We start from the raw sequence: 21,916 nt of genomic DNA, 5'->3' as shown, positions 1-21,916 counted from the left end.
GATGCAAGAATTGGAATAACCGTTGCCCATGTTTTGAAGGCAGGGAGAATCTTACTGCCAGCTTAGCTCCCACTGCAGGAAAAGGGACAGGGCTCAGATTCAATCGCCATTAAAGCAGCAGGGTTGGGGACGTGCTTTTGCTGCCATGGACCCTGCAGTGCTGTTTCAAAGCAGATTCATGTTCATGTAGCACGTTTCCAGGCAAGCCTGTTTTCATCTGACACACAATATAACCTGCCTTTTGGAAACTAACTATACACAGCAGTTCAAACCCTCTCCATTTGTCATCCATCCACAAACTTTATAAATAGCCAAGAGACAGTCTAACTCAAGCACGTGAGAATATGTGCACTTTACCCATACTCAGTATAAAGAATGCACCAGCCAATTAAAATACATAGTTGGAATCCAGACAAAGTTACAATGAACTTCACCTGTTAACTCTGGCTCAGCAGGTGCTGTGCAACACTGTTTTGTGCATCACCTAGTCAGGTCTTCCCTAAAACAAACTCTGTATCTTAGTTATCTAATTGCTGTATCTGAACAGCTTTATGAAAAAAAGCTTAATGCTTTGCTTAAGCTTCCTCATCAAGGGGAATACACCTGAAGATTCCCTTTCCTCCTCTTAAGCCTTTATTCATAATTATCAGTTGTTGGTACCCAGTGTTTTTTCTATTAGGTTACAGTGAGTTTCTGAAAAGTATATCTATAAGCATAATTACATCCCTTGTAGGAACTTAGGAAAATAAAAGCAACAGAGTTTCAGTAATACCATGCCACGTTTTTCTGTCAAATTCGGAAAACCAGATACAATTGTACCTAAAGCAGGGTCTGCAGTCTGTGGCTCAGCATAGAACCAAGTATAACAAGAAAATGAAATCTTTAAGTTAAGGTATTCTAGGGACAGGTGAGATGCTTGAGGTTGGCAAAGATTTTTACGGGACTAAAAGGATTCTTAGAGATGCTTTACACTAGGGGTAATGATAGAATGACTGCTAGTAATCCAAACACAAACCATGTACACATTTATTCCAGCGCTCTAATACAATCATGAAGGGTGCTCCTGTGTATATTTACTACTTGGTGTGAGTCCTTGTGTGTGCTGCTTCCTAATAAAGGACTTGTAATAATTAGTGTTTGGGGCTGCAGAAACTTTACAGATGACTAAGCAATATAATGATTAGTACTGATTAGTACATTCAGTGATGCAAACAGGCTTACTTATACTGGGTCTCTTGATCTCTTGTTCTGAGTTTCGATGTAGTTCAACTCTTAATTACAAATACTTGTCTCAACCTTTTTAATGCTGTATTTCAAAATGGGTCAAAAATCTATCAATAGAAAGATTTCTAATGTTGGCTAATGGTAGCAGATTAATGGTAATTCAGAACAGAAGCCATGTTGTTGGATTCCAATCTGAGACATGGTTGGCCACCACTACTTTGATGCCATCTCTTCAAGGAGTTACAGGATACAGAAAAAGTGATCCCCCGCCCCCCTCGATATTACTAAGCTGTTTAAAAAGGGAAAAAAAGATAAGTTAATTTGCAATATAATATATACACAAAATTACACCACATTTTAGAAGTGAGATAATGAGCAAAATCCTCTCTTCCTAACTTGACCAGAAACAAACAAGTTCATGTATCTGAAGTCTTATTTCACACCAATATTATGGTGTACTGGTTCCTACCACCAGCCACTGATGCACACTTGCTGCTGGCACAGTACTAGACAAAACAAGCTATTTCTATATTAGGAAAAATTTTGTCCAGTAAAAATACGTTTCTGGATCAAGCACATATTGGTATACAACAGTATTAACTTTTCAGCAAGAAGTACAGCTCCCAGTAATGCTTGGCAAAGATGGTTTGGGTGTTGTTGTTTTTTTTGGCTTTTTGTTATTCTTCCTAGGTGGAGGGTTTTTATAACTGCATCACCAGTTAAGCAACCATGAATTCTAAAAACATTCCTGCCAAGGTGACTAACAGTACAAGTGTAGGTCTTACTCAAGTATTAAGAAATCAGTGGCCTTGGAATAGGAGTAACTCTGCACAGGACTGCACTATTAGAAATGTTCTAACATTGCAATGTCCTAAGCATACCAAGAGAGGCCCATAAGGCACTTGAAAAGCTCCCTTCTAAAAGGCATTGCAGGCTGATCAAGTCATGCTGCTTCTGTAAAGGCTGCATGCTTTCCCACCAAGCACAGCAATGGCATAAGATGAATTTTCCCAACAACTGTTTTTCATTGTGAAGATCAAGAGATTTCTATTGTGCCTCTTCAGGGGTCTGCTCAAGGCAGCTTAGAATTAAAATTTGCTAACTCTTTTCTGTGCTGCCGCTGCTTACATTTTATCTTTGTTATTTGCATATGCATTTAAGAGAACAATCAGAGACTGAAGTTAGCTGAACAATAGGGCCTCTAGTAAAAGTCTCATGGATAAATTATTGTTTTACTAGGGTAAATCTAATTGGCAGAATATTTAAGACTGTCAAAGGAAGTACTAGGTCACACAAGAGATGGTTGAGTTCTGTTACTTGCTGCCACAGGGGTTGGCGAAGATAGATTTATGGAGAATAGCTATTGTTGGCTATTAGTCAGATCAGAGGCAGAATCACTCTGGTTTTCAGATGCTGGGGACCTTTAAGCAGCAGGGGGCTGCTGTCTGGGCCCTGCTCGTATGTTTCCCTGTAGCTAACAACTGACCCCTGTTGGAATCAAGCAGTTGGTCTAGATAGACCATTAGTATGAACAAGCATGGCTACTCTTAAATTATTGCATCTCTTTATTATGGTCATTATCTCATGTAGGAAGAACAAAATGCCACTAATCTCTTTAATATCCTGAGTAAAGGGATGTGGCTGGAACTTGTGGCAAGTCATCACCAAAACTGATGCCACTTGTAAACTCTGGACAATGACTCTAGATGAATAATCCTCAGTACAACCTAAATATCCCTGATTGTATTGACATTTTTTTAAAGCATGGCATTAGTCCATCCCTGGTCTTTGAGACAGACCATGGGAATTTATGACGCAAATCACACTACAGTACTGCAGTGAGGCAGTTTTCCAAGTAAGCTACACAGTCAATGACTTTTAAAAAAAAAAGATAGTTCAATCAAATCAAATTTAGTGACTTAAGATATGAAGAAAGAAAATCTTTTGAGCCTGTAACCAGAAGATAAACACATCTTTTTTTATTAGAACACTGTGTTCTCATTAGTAGGACAGAACTATTTACAAAGAAACATCCATACATTTTCCAAGTATGGTTAGAATGTTGAACAAATATTTAACAATATTTCACGAACCAATCAGTAAAGGGGGAAAAACTTTTGCAATTTCTATTTAGTTTAAACATGCTTCAAGAGGCACTAAAAATCCCTGCAGTCATACGTCTGGGGGGGGGGGGGTTTCTCCCAACTAAATATGTCATTTGCCCTGCTGCACAATCAGCAAGTGTTCCATAGGTATTTCAGTGCCACTTATTTTCCAAGGGGCAATGACACACATGCAAAGTGGAGGACAGAATCAGGCCCCAGAGTGTTTTTGCACAGCAACAATTTTTTCATTATACAAAAGAGAAGGGGAAATGGATTTCCACTTTCACCGTAATATCATACTAGGCAAATGTTCACTGTGAAAAGTGACTGTAAAAATGCATCTACCTTTCAGTGAAGTGTGCAGTGAATAATGGCTCCAAGATGGAAAGCAGCAGAAGAGCTAGGGCAAATGGCTCCAGCAAACTAAGAAATAAAACTCTGGGAAGACACAGGAGAATTGCCAACAGGAACTGTATATTGTGAACTGCATCTTACTATGCCGCAGCCTTGAAGCAACCACAAAGAATAGAATACCAAGTAAAATGAGAATTAAAACTTCCCTGGTATTCATTTTCATTCATTATACTGAATTTGTATTATTTAAAGCATGAGTATGGTTATCTAGAGGACTTCTAAAAAGATCGCTGACAGAAAACTGCCTGTTCATGTGTGTCTAGTGGAAACTCAGTTTCCTGTGTCTAGTGCTGCACATTCTTCCACCAAAAAAAAATACAAGCTGCTAGTTCTGAGAAGGGAATGTGTATGATTCTACAACAGACACAAATGTCAAGGAGGAGCAAATGAGGAGAAGAGCAGATTTAAGATCTCCTTCTGGCTGCAGTCCTAAACATATAGACTTGGAGGTAAGCCACAATGCAGTCAGTGTGCCCGCCCTCAAGAACAGATATGGTTAGAATCATGCAGCTGGTCTTCACTAGGAGGAATGGATGAAGAAATTTCACCCATCAAATGAGATTACGAATAATCCATGCTTTTTTTACATCACCACTTTTCACAGGAGTACTGTATCAGCTTTTCAGATAAGTTACTCAAAACATTCACATTATTCTGTTTTCTTTACGTGAAAGACAGCAAATGCCCTGTTACCTTTCCCTTTTTTTCTCTCATACTACCTTTTAAAATAAAGCAGGAAGTGTGGCCACCAGCTGGTCCCGTTTCTTCTGCCCCCAAGACAGCTGTATCCACTTCAGCATAAAGAAAAACAAGGATGCTAAATACACATATACTTTAGTAAACAGCAAGATTTCACAAAGATTGTTGTATGTATGTAAATACCAATCAGTTTTGAGAGTTGACTGATTATCATCAGAGGAGGAAGACTCCTTTTATTTACTTCCAATTCAATATTAAGAGTGAACTCCTTTAGGGAGACAAACGCTTTTCCAGATCATTCTTTGTGAAACCTCACTTTACATTTATTTTCACAACCCTTATTTCCCCAATTTACAGACATTTAAATATAAGATATTATGATACAACAGAAAATGCTATTTCAGGAGGAGGGAGATGTTGTGCTGGCCAAATTCCAAAAATTCTAACAGAAATTTCTCCTCAACATTAGTTTTAGATGTTGCGTGAGCACTATTAAGATGAACTTTGGTTCACCTGCAATTATTGTCAGTAAAGCAGGAAACAATGTGATTGGCATTCTCGTTTCCTTACTAGATTACTGAAGCAGATACCTGTACTTAAAAGAGGCATCACTAACATGAGACATCTGTGACAACAGATTTCACTGAGCTACGGCAGAAGACTTCGCTGTTTAAAAACAAGGAACTGAAGTTGGATAACTTGCATACACTACTATACAGCTGTGCTGTAAGTGTTGCTTCATTCTACAGAATTGCTCTGTCTGTACAGTTGGAGACTTCACACTCATAAACTCCACATTAGCAAAACAGGAAGCAAAACTTAAAGACAAGACCTTCACATGCTTGCCTAGACGTGTGCCCTTCCTCCTCAAATGCTAACATGGAAGGGGAGGGGTAGTTATCAAGGATCACTAGAACACACAAACTAGTGCTTTATACCCCTAGAGATATCCAAGTTTTAAAATAAAATGTTCTGGGCTTTTTTTGAGGGTTTAAATTTCTTTTGATCCCTCTTCCTTCATGTTTATCCACTGCCAAAATGTATACTGAGCAGCAAATGTTTTGAAACTTCTCATCAGGCAAAGTAATGCCTCCAATATCAAGCTGTCAAATACTTACTGCTAAATATATGCCAGAAATTAAAAAGTGAGAGGGAAAGGTCACACTAGACTAATCACTTGCAACTTGCCCAGTCAGGATGAATTGACACATGGACGCTACAAACGTGTCCACAAGCTTCTGAACACATCTGAGGGCTTGTCCAGGCCAAATGACAAGAAACCCATCAAGGCAAAGCTGTCTGATACCACATTATGGGAATATATGGATCCTTACCAGGTTGCGAGGTGGAAAACGACTGTTCTTTTAACCCCTACACAACGGAGCCTGGCAGGGCAAGCACCTAAAAAAGAAACTGTCAGAGAAGTTTAATAGTAATGTATAACAGATGTGTTACAATTTTCACATGCACTGTTTTTTTTAACTGCCTTTTGAGCCGTGTGACTATCAAAGTTTGTCCAATGAAGATGTCGTTTTACATTCTCAGCTTTTCACAAGAGCAGCTTATTATCTGCTAGACAGCTTTTTAACCAACCAACACTATTAGTAGCCCTTTCCGACCAATTTTTATTAAAAAAAAAAGGCCTGGCAGCCTCCAAATATGTCATCTGCATGTCAGATGCTTTGACTTCTGCGGGTCCTTGGTTACACATGGTTTGGCACGAAATGCCAAAAAATAACACACACCCCACTGCATTCAGGGATGCAGGGATGATCGTCTGTTCGCATGCACACGTAGGGTTTTGTAAGTCTATATATTTTTTCCATTAAACCTCTGGCTACCAGACAAACCCGTTTTTTCTACTCGTCTTCCCCCTCCCAAAGCCCCTTTTCTGTCTCTCTTCATCCTCTGACTGCCTCCTCCACTCTAAGCACCCCCTGGGACGATTCTCTGGCCGGCACCCCCACCGGATTCGTTCTCCGTATGAAGGGAAGCGAAGAAAGCGGAATACTTGACCCTACATTTTAGCGGCGAAGGTGGGAGAAGGGGCGGAGGCGGACGGGGCCCGGGCAGAGCAGGCGGCCGCCCGCCGGGAGCAGACGGAGCAGAACTCCACCGACACCTGGTCGCGGTCCACGTGGAGGCAAAGGCCGGCGGGGCTGGGAGAAGCCGCCCCGTTGTGGGGGTGGGGGTGGTCGGGGTCCTCCTCCTCTTCTTCCTCCCTGGGGACCGGGAGGGCGTAATCGTGGTCGCTGCTTTCTCCGTGGGGGTCCTCCCAGAGGCTGCTGCTGATCCTCAGACCCACCCTGCCGCCGCCGTGCCCGGCCAGGCGGCTCAAGAGGCGGCCCAGGGCGCTCTGGTTGGCCAGCACGGCCCGCAGGTAGCCGGTCTCCTGCTCCAGGTCGCGCAGGCGGCGGCACAGGCCTCGGTTGCGGTCGCGCAGCTGCCGGTTCTCGGCCGCCAGGCCTTGCAGGCGGCTCTCCAGGCCTTGCACGTACTGCTTCTTCTTCTGGCGGTTCAGCCGGGCCGCCGCCGCCGCCTTCAGCCGGCTGCTCCCCCCAGCGCGGCCCGGGCGCGGGCGCAAGGGCGGCGGGTCCGCAGTTTCGGGGCTCCGGGCCCGGTCCGGCCGGGCCTCCTCCGCCGACATGGCCGCCTCCAGCCACTCGTCCAGTTCCAGGCCCGGGAAAAGCAGCTCGGCCTCGTCGCCGCCGTTCGCCGCCAGCTCGGCCTCGTCGTCGCCCGTCTCCGCCGAGCTGCCGCCCACGCTCCCCTCGCGGGGAAGCGAGCAGGCCGCGGCAGGCTCCCGGGGGCTCCCCTGGCCCGACGGGGCCGCCAGCAGCTGGGCCAAGCTGTGGCGCATAATGGCCGAGGGGAGGCGAGGCCTAGTCCGAGCGGGCGCCCCGCGAGGCCGTAGGAAATGGCGGGCGAAGCCGCCGCCGCGACTTCTGAGGGGAAAGGCGGAGACCCCCAAAAGGCCTGCGAGAGTCTTCCCGGGCGCTTAATGGCGGACAGGCCCGGCTTGCTCCACTGCGCCTGCGCCTCCGACTTGCGCCGCCCTGAGGAGACGAAACGGAGGCGCTTCTCCTCACAAGGGGTGGCTCCTTTGGCGGGTTTTTCTTTTCCACAGTAGCGCTCAGTGTGTTGCTTAGCCTTAGAGGATGTGATTTTAGCGGGGCAGCCCCCTGTTGAGTCCACTGCAGTCAAAATAAATTAAAAAATCTCATTTTTAACCCCGTTTCTCACAGACCTCTGGGGGGCGGGGGAATGTACACCTATTGCCTTTAGGGGGTATATTTTTTCAACTCCATGCCAAAATTACCCATATTAATCTAAAAAAAATATGCCACATTTTCAATGTGATGTGTGAGAGAGGTCGTTGTGTTTCACAGTACTAAAACAGCAAGAACTTGAAGAGGCTTCTGTGTAGATTCGCCCCTCACCTTTGGCATATTGAATAAATCGTGACGTGGTTCTTTTACAAAGTTACGGTTTTGTTTTTAAATTTAAAACAAAACAAAAACTGTTTTAGAACAAGATTCGGGTTCAGTGGCACCTTAAAAAAACAGCTAGATTTCCAGGTTCAGTAGCACCTAAGATCAACTAGATTTTTACATTCCCTGGAAATCTAGTTGGTCTCTAAGGTGCTACTGAACCAAAATCTTGCTCTTCTACTACAGATCAACAAGGTTACCAACCTGAAACCAAATCAAAAAGAGTCCGGTAACACCTTTAAGACTAACCAACTTTACTGCAGCATAAGCTTTCGAGAATAACAGTTCTCTTCGTCAGATGCTGATGAAGAGAACTGTGATTCTCGAAAGCTTATGCTACAGTAAAGTTGGTTAGTCTTAAAGGTGCTACCGGACTCTTTGATTTTGCTACTACAGACTAACACGGCTAACTCCTCTGGATCTACCACCTGAAACTAGGTGTTAGAACCCAAGTCATTAGACAACGAATATAAACGGTTGTGAATTTCCCAGGGAACCATCTAAAATTAGTAAGTTCTACAGCTAAGGTAACATGGGGTATTTTTGTACCCCATGAATCAATCTTTTTTCTGGTATTGTAAATGTTCTCCAGGTTTTCATGCAAGAACACTTAAAATGGTTCTTTGGGAAATAAACAGCTTTGGGGTAGGAAGGAATAACTACCACAATAGCAATGTTAATAGATTCCTGGAATAGTCACTCACCCCAGGTTTTGCCGCTGCTGTTTTTTGTTTGCAGAAAGCAAATGGTAAGTCTTAACTGGTGTACTTTGGAGTGTTTGCTGTACAGATGGCAATGCCCCAATAGGAAAGCATTCTATAGCTGCCTTTTTCTGTATTCTGCCAATGAAATGCAACCAGGGGGAGCGAATTCACCCCTAAATCAGAGGTTGTTTTAAAAACTAACAATTTTATAGGTGGAAGAGTATTTCACATTAATTGAGAAGAGTTACAAACAGGAAGCCCACATTTGTACTTGTGTATGGACTGGTAAAGAGCAACCTGCACCAAAGCCTGCCCTCCTTTGCTGCAGTAAAAAGCAGGGTTTTACTGTTGCCCCATAATTTTACAACAGCATATTGAGGCAAGATCCCTTCCCTGTGATCCCACAAAGAATCATTTCAAAATCACCCTCCCTCCCAAAAAAACCCTATTACTTCCTGTAAATACTAACACAGCCACATTAGGATAATTTTTTGGAAGAGAGATTATGGGTGCATATAAATCTTGCCGACTGAGAATTCACTTCACGCACCTTGAATTCCACGACAGAAGGGTGGTAACAAATCCTAACAAAATAAATGTGCATAGGATTACAGCCTTATATGAATGGTATATGTAAAGTTCACCACTGACATCATGTAATGTAGGACAATGTTTCCCAATCTGTGGGTCAGGAACCAAAAGTGGGTCGTGTGAAGACTCTGAAGGTGGATGGCAGACCAACCCTCCTTAATAGCCACTCTTCCCTTTGCATTGCTTTCTTTCTTCTTCCTCCTTGCCAACTTTTCATATTCTTGCATCCCCCACCCTTTGTCTAGGGTTGCCAGGTCCCCTTACCCTCCCGATGGGAGGGAACCTGGCACTTACCAGGAATATTTTTGCACGTGTGTGCTCCTGGCAGGTGCGATGATGGCACTTCTGGAATTGATGTTATCGCACTTGGCTGCAGGGATGCTGGCACCCTTCACAGGGGCCAATTGGGGTGGAAGTGACATTGTCGCAGCTGGTGGGAGAATGCCCACGGCGTGCTAGCCCACTTCTTGGGCCTTTACCCCCTGCTGGCCAGGTCAGTGGCGGCAGAGGGCTGAGACTGGGAGTGGTGGATCCCCCACCCTCAGTGGAGGATTTGAAAGCCCTACTTTTGCTGCAATAATGAGGGGGACAGAGCCATCTAACAACTAGCAACTTTATGCTAGTAACCAGAAGAAGGGGAGAAAAGGCTGGAGAGAGGGTGGGAGCTGTTCAGCCAGACTTAGGAAAACTGGAGGAGGAGAGAAAGAGGTGTGTGCATGTGTGAGCTCTGTCTTGGTGGTACTCCTTCAGTAGCCTGACTTTTGGCCCAGCCCACTGCAGCATTTCATTGCCCTCAGCCGGCTTGTTGCCAGCTCTTTCACCACCATCTGCCAACCTCACACATCTCCTAACCCCACTGCACCCCAAACTCCGCTGCATCTCCTCAAACTCCACCCTGGCTTAGCTGGCAGAGGAGAAGGAGATGACAGAGAGAGATCGCTGTTCTCAGGTAGTTGAGCTCTGGGTGAGTCGCCATTTATAAGAGAAGTCTCTTTGTTATAACTCCCCCTCCCCCCGCCCCAAGTGACATGATTATGGATGGACTTGGTTGCTGTAATGTAGACCTCTTAACTTCTCTACTCATACAATCAGGAATGAGTGGATTAAAACTTACCACTTACCATCATGCAGGCAATGATGAAAGTCTACTCCTCAGTCACTTTGGAGGTAGTAAAAATGTTAAGCCATTTGAGCAAACCGCTGTTGAGCACATCTGCCCTCTCAAGCATGATGGTAAACGTCTAAGCTTACACGGAAACTAGGAGTGCTTTCATGGCTTGCCCTAGGCTAAGCCACTTGCACAGTACCATGGTTGAAAACTAGGCTGTTTTTACATGGTTTGCCTGCACTGATATTTCTGTTTTGTGGAGAAAAGAACATACGCTGTCATTTGTGGAGAATGTAACCATTTGTGTTATCTCAGTAAGCAAGACGTGACATTTGACTACAAATGATAGCTACATACATTTTCCTATGCAGAATAATACCTCTGTAGGAAAAACATCATGTGTGGTGGCTCTTTCAAGAACCAACTTCAGCGCTTAATGTGAGGCATTTGTAAATTTGTAATTTGGAAATCAAGTTCTGACCCTGGAAACAGTATCTTCTATGTCCTACATTAGTTGGTATTTTTTTCTTCACTCCATATACATGTTGATTCATGAAGAATCAAGTAAAATGTGTCTCTATCTTAAAGGAGATCAGATGAGGTAACAGAAAAGAAGAGAGTGGCCCAATGCTGGAACGTTGCTTCATACGTAAAGGCTGTGTACTTTGGACTGCTACTTGTTTGAGGTTCATAGAGCAATGTGATGTTCCGCACACATTGGATAATGCACTTCCAATCCTCTTTATAGATCATTTGGAATGGATTTTTTCATGTGTGGAACAAAAAATCCACCTCAAACGATTGATAAAGTGCATTGAAAGTGCATTATCCAACATGTGCGGAATCAGCCTAGGTTTCTCCAAAACATCTGGTTGACCACTGTAGAAATGGAATGCTGATCTAGATGGGTGCCATGGTCATAGCTCACCTACGACACCAGAAAACTTTGGGCAAGGGGTGCATGGGTCAAGGTATCAAGTTCATTTGGACTTGTGGGTCACTGTATCAAAAAGGCTGGGAACCATTGATGTAGGCTGTGTCTCTGTGACCACTTTTTTTTTAATCAAGTATACTAATCAAACTAAACATGCATCTGATGAAAAGAGCTGTGGCTCTCGAAAGCTTATGCTACAAGTAAGTTGGTTAGTCTGAAAGGTGCTACTGGACTCCTTACTATTTTGCAACTACAGACTAACACGGCTAATCAATATGTATTTGTCTACAATTCAGCATATGTCCAGTTATGATTTTAACAAGTCTTAAAAGGTCTTGACGCAATCCGATTAAAATTTGGATTGAACTTGGTATATCAGCTAACGTTCATAAGCTTCCTTGTATTATTTTTTTTTTAATTTAAAATGTGAGTAGATAAACATACTGAAACAGTTATGGAAGATGTTCCTATGGACTATTCTAGAACGCCTTTAATGATCCTACGCTGTCTTCCAACAGATGTTATTTTTCAAGAGAGAGAATCTGTCATCCAGAACAGGTTTCTGATAACTTATGCCCACCTCACACAAGGGATTTCATAGTAGGGAAGTGTTCCCTAACATACAATTAATCCAGCTTTAAAGAAACTCAATTTTTGAACTTTTCATGTAAGTGAGTGTAATCGCTTTAAAGTGTTAGATATTCAAAGTATGCCATTTTGGTTTTAACAGTCACTTCGTAAGCAGTCTGAAGTCAATGGGCTTAGAAAGGTGTGACTCTATTTAGGATGTCACTGTATAGATTATAAACCCCATTAGAACAAGAATTCTGTCATTCTGGCAAGCAGATGAGGACTGCTTAATATACAGAGAGATTTAAAAAAATTAATACACATTAGAAGTGTTAAAGACCAGGAACTGTATCCCACACATAAGGAAGGTTTCAAAATTTTATTTTAACTTGTTTTACCAGTGCAATGAGATCATGACAATTTTTCTCACTACCACTGGATAAAAGGTGTTAAAACAGGGAAAAAATATTGTAAAAGATTGTTTTAAGAGTGCCTGTGAGACATCTTTGCTTGAGGGTTGGCGAAGATGTGTGTAGCTTACGCCATGAAATGGCGGAGTTTCATATTTAACTCTTTCTCTTTCGTAAGTAAATCCATGCTGTGCCTCTTGTATGCGTCAAACTGCATCTGGAGCTCGAGGTATGCTCGTTCTGCCCCAACCAGCCGCAATTGTAGGTCTCGAACCCGGAGGACACTGTCCACCGCTGCGGCCTCTGTCTCAAAGCGCTGCTCCGCTGCCTGCTTGGCCTTCTCCATATCCTCGGCCTTCTTCTCTAACTGTAGGATCTCCCGTTGTTTTTCCTGCAGCGCTTTTCCTCTCTCCATTGCCAGGTTCAACAGCTCCTCTTTCTCTTGCTTCAGCTGCTCCAGTACATCTTTCAGATCACCATCTCTGAGCTGCTTTTCTGCTTGCTCCAGTTGCTCGGTGACATGACTGTGTTTTTCTTCAAGGACTTCCAGTTGTCTTCTCAGTGAGCTAACCTCCTCCGCGTGGGCACTGGTTTGCTGACTCTGGGCTTCCAGAAGTTCCTTTTCTCGCTGTTGGGCACGCTCGCTTTCTTGCTTATAACTTTCTTTCAAGGCCTCCAGTTCCTTGGAGAGTTTCCGGTACTGCAACTCAAGGTGGTTCAGCTCTGCTTCTTTCTCTTTCAAAGGCTGGTTGAAGAGGCTGAGATTCTCTTGGCGCAAGCGCCTGTTTTCTTCCCTCAGCTGCATGTTCTGCCGTTTGTGCTCGTCTTTGAAGTGGATCATATCCTCGTGATTGGCAGCCAGGTCCATGAAGCGATCTTCCAGCTGCTGGATACGCCGGGTCTGACTCTCCAGTCTCAAAGCATCCGCCGTCCTGAGCTCTTGCAGCTCCGTATTGAGCTGTTCTAATGTCTTGCAGCGCATGAGGTTGTCATCTGCTCGCTTCTTCAAGATGCAAATGAGCTGAGATTGCTCATGGATCCGTGAGCGCAGCATAGCCTTCTCTCCCTTTTCCCCGTCAGGTAGGCCTTGGAGCTTTCCCAAGGACTCAAAGGGTTCTCCCATATTCCAATCTAGATCTGCGTCTTTCTCATTTAGTATTTTTTGGGGAGGGGTCATTGCTGGATTCTTCTCGTCCTGGGGCATATTAAGGACTTGAGGCTTCTCAATGCTTCAGACTCCAGGTTCTCTCAACACCTTCAACTTAGTTTTGGATTCAAAAAGTTCTGGACAACCAGATGACAGTTGGTGAAAATGTTCCAAGAATTCTGTGATGTCACAAGCCAGGAACTGCTGCACTTTCTAGAATTAGCACACTTCTGGCCATTTGGCATCTCATTTGAGCAGCAGTTGCAAGATACAGATTTGCTCTTCGTAGTGAATCGGGCACAATGCAATGCTGGCTAGGAACAGAGCCCCCAAAATAAGCTAGTGCCCATCCAGTTCTCTCTTTCTTGGTAGGATTTTGTTCCTAATAATCTGCTGTACTTTTCAAGGTAAGCAAATCCTAATCAGTTTTGTTCTTTGAAGGAAAACAATAACAGCATTTCATTTCCATTCTTATTTACTTACTGATCAAAAGATTTACACCCCTATTACACTTGGTCCTGTCCATAGTGAGGTGTGCCTGAATTAATGAAATCCTGCTCTCAAGTCATAGTTGACTTATGGTGACCCCCCCCCCCCGGTGGGGTTTTCAATGGCAAGACACTAACAGAGGTGCTTTGCCATTGCCTGCCTCTATCAACCGTGGTCTTCATTGGTGGTCTCCCATCCAATTACTAACCCGTTTAGCTTCTGAGATCTGGCAAGATCAGGCTCTTCCCACTGCAACCAGCATTTAAACCAAAATCACATTCTTGTGTTAAGTGCATTAATAGAACCATATCAATAACACATAATGGACCAGTTCCTACAGAACTTTTCCTCTAAGACTAGAATCTAATAGGGGATACTTGGTTCGTATCACTAGCCGCCTGAAAGGCAGTGTAGTACAATGCATAGAGTGTGAGAGTATGGAGATCTGGGTTCTAATCTCCACTCATCCACCAAGCTCATTGGATGACCATGGGCAAATCACTCTCTGACAGACCTAACCTACCTCACAGGCTTGTTGTGAAGAAAACATATAGGGAGAAGACTTTAGCATGAGCACCTTGAATTTTTAAAAAAATGTCACTGGGGGGACTGTGGCTCAGTGGATCAGGTAGCAGGTGATGTGAAAGAGAGCCCGAGACCCTGGAGAGCTGCTGCCACACAGTGACACCTGGCAAATTCTGTTTAAGTGTCAGGTTTCCCGATTTTACCTGGGAGCTGTAGTTTTTTAAAAAACCTCGCTGTGGAGAGAGAAGGATTCACTCTTTTTGTAAAATGAAGGATTGGGAGGGAGGGGTGAAAAAGAAATGAAGCTTTTGGCTAGCTCCTTTAACTCCTTAGTTGCTAAACTACACATTCTCTCCCTCCCCCTCTGGCAGATTCCAGGGGATGAGAGCCACTGTGTAGTTCAGCAACCCCTCTGGGTAGAATCTGCCACATCTTAAAATAAAGGGGGTGGGGAGACTGTGTAGTTCAGCAACTAAACAGTTAAGGGCACTAGGCGAAAGCTTCTTTTCTTTTTCACGTACAACCCCCAACTCTTGGTATTACAAAAAGCGTGAATCGTTCTCTATCCAACCGCTCTTTTAAAACTACAGCTCCCAGGTAAAATGGCGAAACCGACACTTAAACAGCATGTGCCAGGTGTCACTGTGTAGTGTGAGACCCTTAGAGAGAACTGACCATGATAGACCAAAGGTCTGATTCAGCTTTGTGGGCATGTGTTCCTGTGGAATAAAAATGCAGCAGTTCATTTGTACTCTTCCCACTCTTTTTTCCCCCTAGGCTTTCTGCCATTCTATTCAAAATTGAAAGCTGTCGATGCATCAAGGGCATAACAACTGCCTACAATGAAAATTATTATTTACAGTGTGCCATCAGAGGGCCCCTGGCATTTTGTAGGAGTGACATAAAGAGAAGGTAGGTCCTGAACCGAGGAACTTACAGTCTACAGTAGTTTTTGTACCCCAGGTGGGCTCTTGGCTTGCTTTATTGGCATTGGGTAGTTTCATAGATATTTCTATGACTTTACTGTATTTTTACCTTGTGACCCACCTTAAGGTGGTTTCTGGAGAGGCAGCATATACAACATTTTCTAAATAAATAAATGGATGTGAAGTTGGGCTGGGGGAGGGTACGGAGAAGAGAGGAAGACCAGGCAAGGAGCAAGGGATGGATGTGAGCCAATGCAGTTTGAGCTCCATTCCAGTTGGGATGATGATTAAAGGGTTAAGGTAGGGGTTTATGAGGGTTTGAACTGGGCTTGGAAACAATAATAATAATATTCAATTTATATACCACCCTTCAGGACAACTTAACACCCACTCAGAGCTTTTTACAAAGTATGTTGTTATTATCCTCACAATCATCCTGTGAGGTGGATCAGACTGAGAGAGCTCTGAGAGAGCTGGGGCTGACCCAAGGTCACCCAGCGGGCTTCAAGCAGAGGAGTGAAGAATCAAATCTGGTTCTCCAGATTAGAGTCCCGCTGCTCTTAATCACATCAAACAAGATAGGGAAATAGATCCTTATAAGAATAGATTAGTGGGATTTTTCTTTTCCCCCATGAGTATTTGATCTTATCTATCTCCTCCTAATACTTGAAAAAAATCCAGATTATTCAGAATCTTCATTCTGCATATAAATATGCAAGCCACTTATTTAGCACAATGCATAAGAGGGTGAAAGGTCTTGCCGTCAAACCAACAGATGTATTACAATACTAGTTCATCCGTCAAAAGGTCTACAAAATCATGTATGAGAACATTGTGCATTTTGCATTTTACGGCCTTTTGGGGCCCCCCGTTTACTCCCCCTTTTATAACCAGAAGATCTATGAGGCTACATCAGCCATCTGATGAAATGGGATCTAAGACCATGAAAGCTTATACTGTACCTATCATATTTTTATTTCTATGCAATGATTATTACAAAGCCAAATAATGTAATGTTTACGAGGCAAAGCCTGATGAATAAATCCACTAGCTTTCCCCAAAAATTGGTAAAGAAGATTTGACATTTCCTCCCAACAAAGTGGTACCAGATACCACCTATGTATTATTTCTGGAATTCTGAACTGAATAGAAATGTGGGGTTGTGTTGAAGGAGGAGGAGGAGAAAGAAAGAACTTAACCAGAGTGAGAAAAAATAACACCAAGAGAGCCTCAAAATGTTTCCTTACCAGCCTTATTCTTTGACTGTCTCGGTCAAACACTCCTGCAGTTTGTTATCTCCATGGCAATGGGGATCGAAACAGACTCCAGCCATTCATTCATTCATTCATTCATTCCAGAGCTCAAAGCTGTCTATTTTGAAATACTCCCAAATGGAGAAGAGCCAAGCAGGAAATGATTCAGGGAGCATGACAACTCGAGGAGTGGCTGTACAAGAACCCCAGGTCCCAATTGGGGTGTGTTTGCTGTTAATGTCTGCATTGGTTTTCCCTTCCCCCTAGAAGCCTGAAAACGAATGGTTGCTTGCTCTACAATGTCTGTTGGCAGCAATCCAAAAGGGACTGAGGTAGGTAAGAAAGAAAGGCACCCACACTGGAAAAAAAATTAATCTGATTTCAAAAAAAGTTTTCTACCTGATAATGTAAGAAATCAAGCCAGGGAGACGAGTTCAAATCTCACAATCATGCACTTGCTAATTGGCATTGGCCACTTTCTCTCCACCTCACCCTCACCCCTGCAATATGTGGATGACAGCACTGGCCAACCTTACAGGGCTGTTGAAACCATAGTTTGTCACTAGCTTGCTAACCATGGATTTTACTGTGATTTGTCACGATATCTGAATGCAGAAATCTGTTTAATAGCACTATTTCCCTCATGTTTGCAGCCAGCCAACAGGAGCCAAGCTGCAAACATAGCATGTCTTTGACAGTGCAAGGAAGCATGGGGGTTGGGACCCGGGATCCAATGAAGATGGAGACATAATAGTAGAGACCATCTATCAACTGCTGTGGTGGCTGGCCATAACTGTAACATTGTCCCCTCCTACCCTCTGTCTGGATTATAAAGACTCCTACCTTTTTCTACTCCATATATCTGATGAAGGATGCTTTAGCTCTTGAAAGCTCAAACCTTGGAAATCTATTTGGTCTTTCAGGTGGACCCGAATCTTGCTTTTCTACTACAGACCAACACGGCTACCTGCCTGAAGCTATTGTATGTTATGAAGCAAGATAAAAGTCTCCAAAAGTTGAAGAAAAACTTTTTTCTCAAGAAGTTTTTGGACGTCAGCATTTAGTTATTTAAGCACACATGTGGTTTTAATAGGCATTTGCGTTTAAGAATAGTATACAAGTAAGTTTTGTATCTTCAGCATTCCATTACATACATATAATACATTTTCACTCCTGTTTCAGAAAGTTCACCATCTTGCTCAGCGGGTGGCACCAGAGTACGAAAAACAAACTTGACATACCCAAACAAAAGCACACATGGGAAATAATGTGCAAGATTTGTTTTTTAATCTGATCTTTTAAATTCACCAATAATTTAAACCAGAAGCGTAGTTAAATGGAAAGATTAGGGAACCAAGTCTGAATCAGGCAATTTCAAAGGTGTTAATGAAAAGTTTCTACTATAGACAAGCATGTACAATGCAAAAAGTAAACCATATTTAACTATTTGCCACAATGCTTTTTTTTTTTAAACTCTCCATATGAATTGTCCAAGGTGAAAGTAACTAAGGCAGAAACTATACAGTAGAGCAGAGGTGAGGTTGCCACTGAAAATGGCAGCCCTGTATCTTTGTCTCTTCTTTCCCCGTAATATCAAGGATGCTCAATGCGTGACTCAGTATCTTCATGCTGTTAAGTTTCTGTATCTCCAGAAGCAGCAGCCACTTAAACAGAACGCTGGAAGGGAAACTCACAGGGCAACTGTGACATCACAAGAAACACTGAGCGTTCCAAGATACTCAAAGAAAAAGATGCAGAAGAGGCTGTTTGGAAGCTTTCTATCTAGTGTTGTTCTGCAGCATCTGATTCCAGCCGACCACCCCCAACTTAATCCGGTACCAATGCTTGCCTTCCTGCCCACCAACAAGAACACTACCATATTGCTGGGTGTGTCTACACATTGATTTCAGGAACCAAAGGGCAGCAACAGCAGCAGAGACAGCATGAGAAAATGTAGCTTATTTAGTGAAAGTGCCAGCCCTTTTTTCCTTGCCTGTTCTAGGTGGCCGCACAAGAAAACTGTACATAGTATTTTAAATACATTTTATATTTTATTCTTTAATTAATCTTTATTAAAGATTAAGGCGTTTAACATACAAAAGTACCTGCAGGTAAGCAGAAGTTAATGTGCATTTTTAAAAGGTGGCATATAGCAAAACAGTAAAAAAAAAAAAACTGAACTGCAAACACAGATGTTCTCCGTTAAGAGTGATGCAGGAAGAAATCTGTTGTCAAGGTCATGCCTGGATCTTTGCCCTGGCTCTTCTGTCCACTTGAACCCCAGCAAACCACGCAAACAGGACACAAATAATCAGGATGTCACACTATTTTGCCATTTTTGCTATTGTTAGCATCCTGAGTGGCAGAGTGTCTTCAACCCACTGATCTGGTGAACTTATCATTCTTTCCCATAAACTGGTTTCATCTAACGTAGAATCCATCCAGTCTACCGCAGTACCGTAGCTTTTACCTAAAGAAGTAGGTTTTTTAAAAGAGAGAGAGATTAAATTAGCAGCACTAACTGCAGGCTGTCATCTCCCCCATTAAGCCCCCAAACTCTGGGTTCAAGTCTGAAACCTGAGCACAAGGGAACGTCATCTTCAGCCAGGTTTATGGCAACGTGCAGCTTTCAGTTGTACATATTATGCATCCCGCTTCAGTTTTCAGAGGTAATGTTTAAATGGAGATTCTCTTATAATCCAAGTTAGCTTTTATGGTAACTTTTAAAATGTTAAATGTAAATGCTTCAAAGGATATTTCAATGATGGGGTTAGGGAGTACAGATTGAATGCACAAAAATAGACCCAACGAGTTGCTTTTTACCCAGGGCTAATCGCATAAGAGAGTTAACCCTGCCAAAGTGCATACTGAAATTAATGGGTTTGGACCGGCGTAATGAGGTATAGGATTGCACTATGTCAGCCAGTCCTCCTTGGCATCCCAGATCTTTTTTTCTCCCTCATGGGAAGGTGAGGATCTTTGTGGTCCACAGAGCATTTCAACCCAGCCTTGTACCTGTAGAACAGATTACAAATACTCTCGGTACTTCCATCTTCTGAACAAAGCAGAAAAGGGACTGATGGGTGAAAGATGCAAAGGAGGAGTGAGAAGAAAAAGTGAAAAGCCCTTGTCTGGAAAGTTCCTCATGTGCAGACGGTGTTTAGCACCACGAAAAGAATGTGCCAAGCGCTATTCAATGAAGGTGGAGACGCTGTTCATTTAAGAGTGAGTGCATTCGGAAAGCAGACAACTGCTCAAGGGACTTTTTGCCAGTGTCTTTTTGTGACTTTTGCCCAGGATTATGAGATACCACATTTTTCAAGTAAAAAATGGAGTCATTGTACTGAGGAAAATTTCATGCTCTTCCTAGGTACTGCACAATAAAAACAGCATTGATTGAACACATGCCAGCAACTCTCTGGGATATGAGAAAGGTTCTTTCTAACAGGATCTTGGGCACGGAAGTGTAACTGGGCAGATCTGCTCCGTCAGGGAAGTAAAGAGCTAGCTGTGGGTAATGAAAAGGGCTCAGTGGAACAGCTTCCGCTTGGCATGCACAAGGTCCCAGGTTCAATCCCCGGCATCTCCAGTTGAAAGGACCAGGCAGGGGTCGATGCGAAAGACCTCCACCTGAGATCCTAAAGAGCAGCTGCCAGTCTGAGTAGACAACAGTGACCTTGGTGGACCATGAGTCAGATTTAGTATAAGGCCGCTTCATGTCGGACCATGTGTGAAATGCAGCAATGCTACTATCACATATAATTGAAGTATAAATTCTATTTCCTTTACATCTAAACCATGTAAATGGATCTAAGCACCCTATCATTTCTTCTGTAATAGTGAAGTGGCCGACGCCCATTACAATGACAAAAACAAGCCCCCAAACCACTCACAGACAGTACTGGGGTTTCAGCATACCCGTGGGACTCCTTAGGCATGCAGGAAAAAAACATGACTTTGTAAATTAAGCAAAAGAAACCAACTTTTAAAACATGGCCTGTTGGGAGTTCTGAGCATGCTCTTGGAGGCATGGATTGTTGAGAGGGAGAAAGGAAAATTGACCTGCTCAAGCATTCGATGGTTTGACAATTCTTGCACGGGAGGTTTTGGGCTGAGGGAGTTTCCAAATTGTTCCCCTTTCTACCATGAATCGTAAGCTGTTTGCAGGAATCTCACTTGGAGGTATACGCAGAATGCATACCATCTCCCTTTATCTCTCTCATTTTGGCCCTTTGTACACAATATTTTTTCCCCTCCTGAATAAAAGCACATGTCTGAAGTCCACTGGGCCTTCCTGAATCTTCCTGAAGGAGATACCTGTGTACATAGCCCTGGGGAATATACACTCAGCAAAGCGTACCTGTTCCGAGTCCTATCCTGAGGCCTCCCAGGAAGTGATTCACTAGCTTGTTGTGGTCCCAGACAGTAAGTTCTACACAGGCTTCTTTCAAATCTTCAGGTTTAAAGCCATCGTAGACCATTGTATGGTTGAACACTGGATTTGTCGTCTTGGCCACCGCCCTTGTTTTCTGGCGGCTTTTCCTACTCGTGTCTGGGAGAACAGTACTTCACACAAAAAAGAGGGGAGGGGAGAAATCATTGTAAGATTCTGTAGAGGAAATGGCTTCTTTAATTAAAAATATGCCAGCTACAAAGCTGTCATTTCAACAGGGAGCTTCTGCGTGGAAATCTGTTTATATAAGCAGCTTTCTACACCACTATAGTGATTTCTCAATTGTCTTGCTTGAGCTTCTCGAAAAAGAGACTGTGGTTACAGTTGCCACCTATGTTTTGGGAACTGCTTTACACAACAGAATGATGCACTTTTCAGAGTAACTAAGGCTGGGTCTACATGATACTGTTTTCCACATTTCAGGTTGGTGATATCATGCCTGGTGTGAATACTCGACATGAGCATTGATCGAGCAAATATTAACTTGCCCTAAATGGTGTAAAGGATTTTTCTTTAAAAGGAACTTTTCCTTTCCTGTCTCTTAGAACTCTGGGAATTTTATATCCCCTATCATTGCTAGCTTTCTAAAGGAAGTTGTAGAAGCCAGTACTTTGAAGGAAAACCATATAAATAACAACAACAACAACAACAACAACATTTAATTTATATACCAACCTGCAGGACAACTTAACACGCTCTGAGTGGGCATTATTATTATCCTCACGACAATCATCCTGTGAGGTGGGTGGGGCTGAGGGACTCCAAGAAGCTATGACTGACCCAAGTGGACAGAGATCCAAAAACAGAGATCTCCCCAAGTTCAAACATAACTGATCATAGTTAGTCTTCAAATACATGCTCCTTGGGGTCCTG

General features: G+C 43.2%; 3 protein-coding genes across 11 annotated transcripts in view; all 3 read right to left on the bottom strand.

Moving 5' to 3' along the window:
* Nucleotides 1–3,179: 3,179 nt before the first annotated feature.
* On the bottom strand, nt 3,180–8,675 carry CREBZF (CREB/ATF bZIP transcription factor). The gene is made up of 4 exons (XM_054973554.1): nt 8,638–8,675; nt 6,464–7,636; nt 5,777–5,855; nt 3,180–4,534 (listed from the first exon to the last, which is right to left on the bottom strand). Exons 2-3 carry the CDS (start codon nt 7,300–7,302, stop codon nt 5,807–5,809), a joined length of 888 nt encoding a protein of 295 aa, XP_054829529.1. The 5' UTR covers nt 7,303–7,636; nt 8,638–8,675; the 3' UTR covers nt 3,180–4,534; nt 5,777–5,806.
* Nucleotides 8,676–12,339: 3,664 nt separating this feature from the next.
* On the bottom strand, nt 12,340–16,630 carry CCDC89 (coiled-coil domain containing 89). The gene is made up of 2 exons (XM_054974667.1): nt 16,585–16,630; nt 12,340–13,830 (listed from the first exon to the last, which is right to left on the bottom strand). The coding sequence occupies exon 2, from the start codon at nt 13,452–13,454 to the stop codon at nt 12,378–12,380; it is 1,077 nt and encodes a 358-aa protein (XP_054830642.1). The 5' UTR covers nt 13,455–13,830; nt 16,585–16,630; the 3' UTR covers nt 12,340–12,377.
* Nucleotides 16,631–17,649: 1,019 nt separating this feature from the next.
* SYTL2 (synaptotagmin like 2) overlaps nt 17,650–21,916 on the bottom strand; it is a 98,534-nt gene continuing 94,267 nt past the window's right edge. For all 9 annotated transcript variants that reach the window (XM_054973736.1, XM_054973742.1, XM_054973741.1 and 6 more), the window contains 2 exons: nt 20,951–21,156; nt 17,650–19,060 (listed from right to left, as the gene is read on the bottom strand). In XM_054973736.1, the coding sequence (XP_054829711.1) occupies nt 18,915–19,060; nt 20,951–21,156 (352 nt within the window). In that variant the 3' untranslated portion in view covers nt 17,650–18,914. The remainder of the gene's footprint in view (nt 19,061–20,950; nt 21,157–21,916) is intronic.

Source organism: Eublepharis macularius, chromosome 3 (assembly GCF_028583425.1).
Source record: "Eublepharis macularius isolate TG4126 chromosome 3, MPM_Emac_v1.0, whole genome shotgun sequence".
NCBI classification, from domain to species: Eukaryota; Metazoa; Chordata; class Lepidosauria; order Squamata; family Eublepharidae; genus Eublepharis; species Eublepharis macularius.
The sequence above is the reverse complement of the archived record's forward strand: the minus strand, read 5'-3'. Positions and strand labels throughout refer to the sequence as shown.

Bases quoted from the DNA above. Each gene is read 5' to 3' on its own strand.
- CCDC89 (XM_054974667.1), bottom strand. From the start codon at position 13,454: ATGCCCCAGGACGAGAAGAATCCAGCAATGACCCCTCCCCAAAAAATA.
- CREBZF (XM_054973554.1), bottom strand. From the start codon at position 7,302: ATGCGCCACAGCTTGGCCCAGCTGCTGGCGGCCCCGTCGGGCCAGGGG. The intron at 5,856-6,463 runs GTAGGGTCAAGT...CTTCTCTGACAG, and splicing joins CCCACCTTCGCCGCTAAAAT to TTTCTTTTTTAGGTGCTTGC.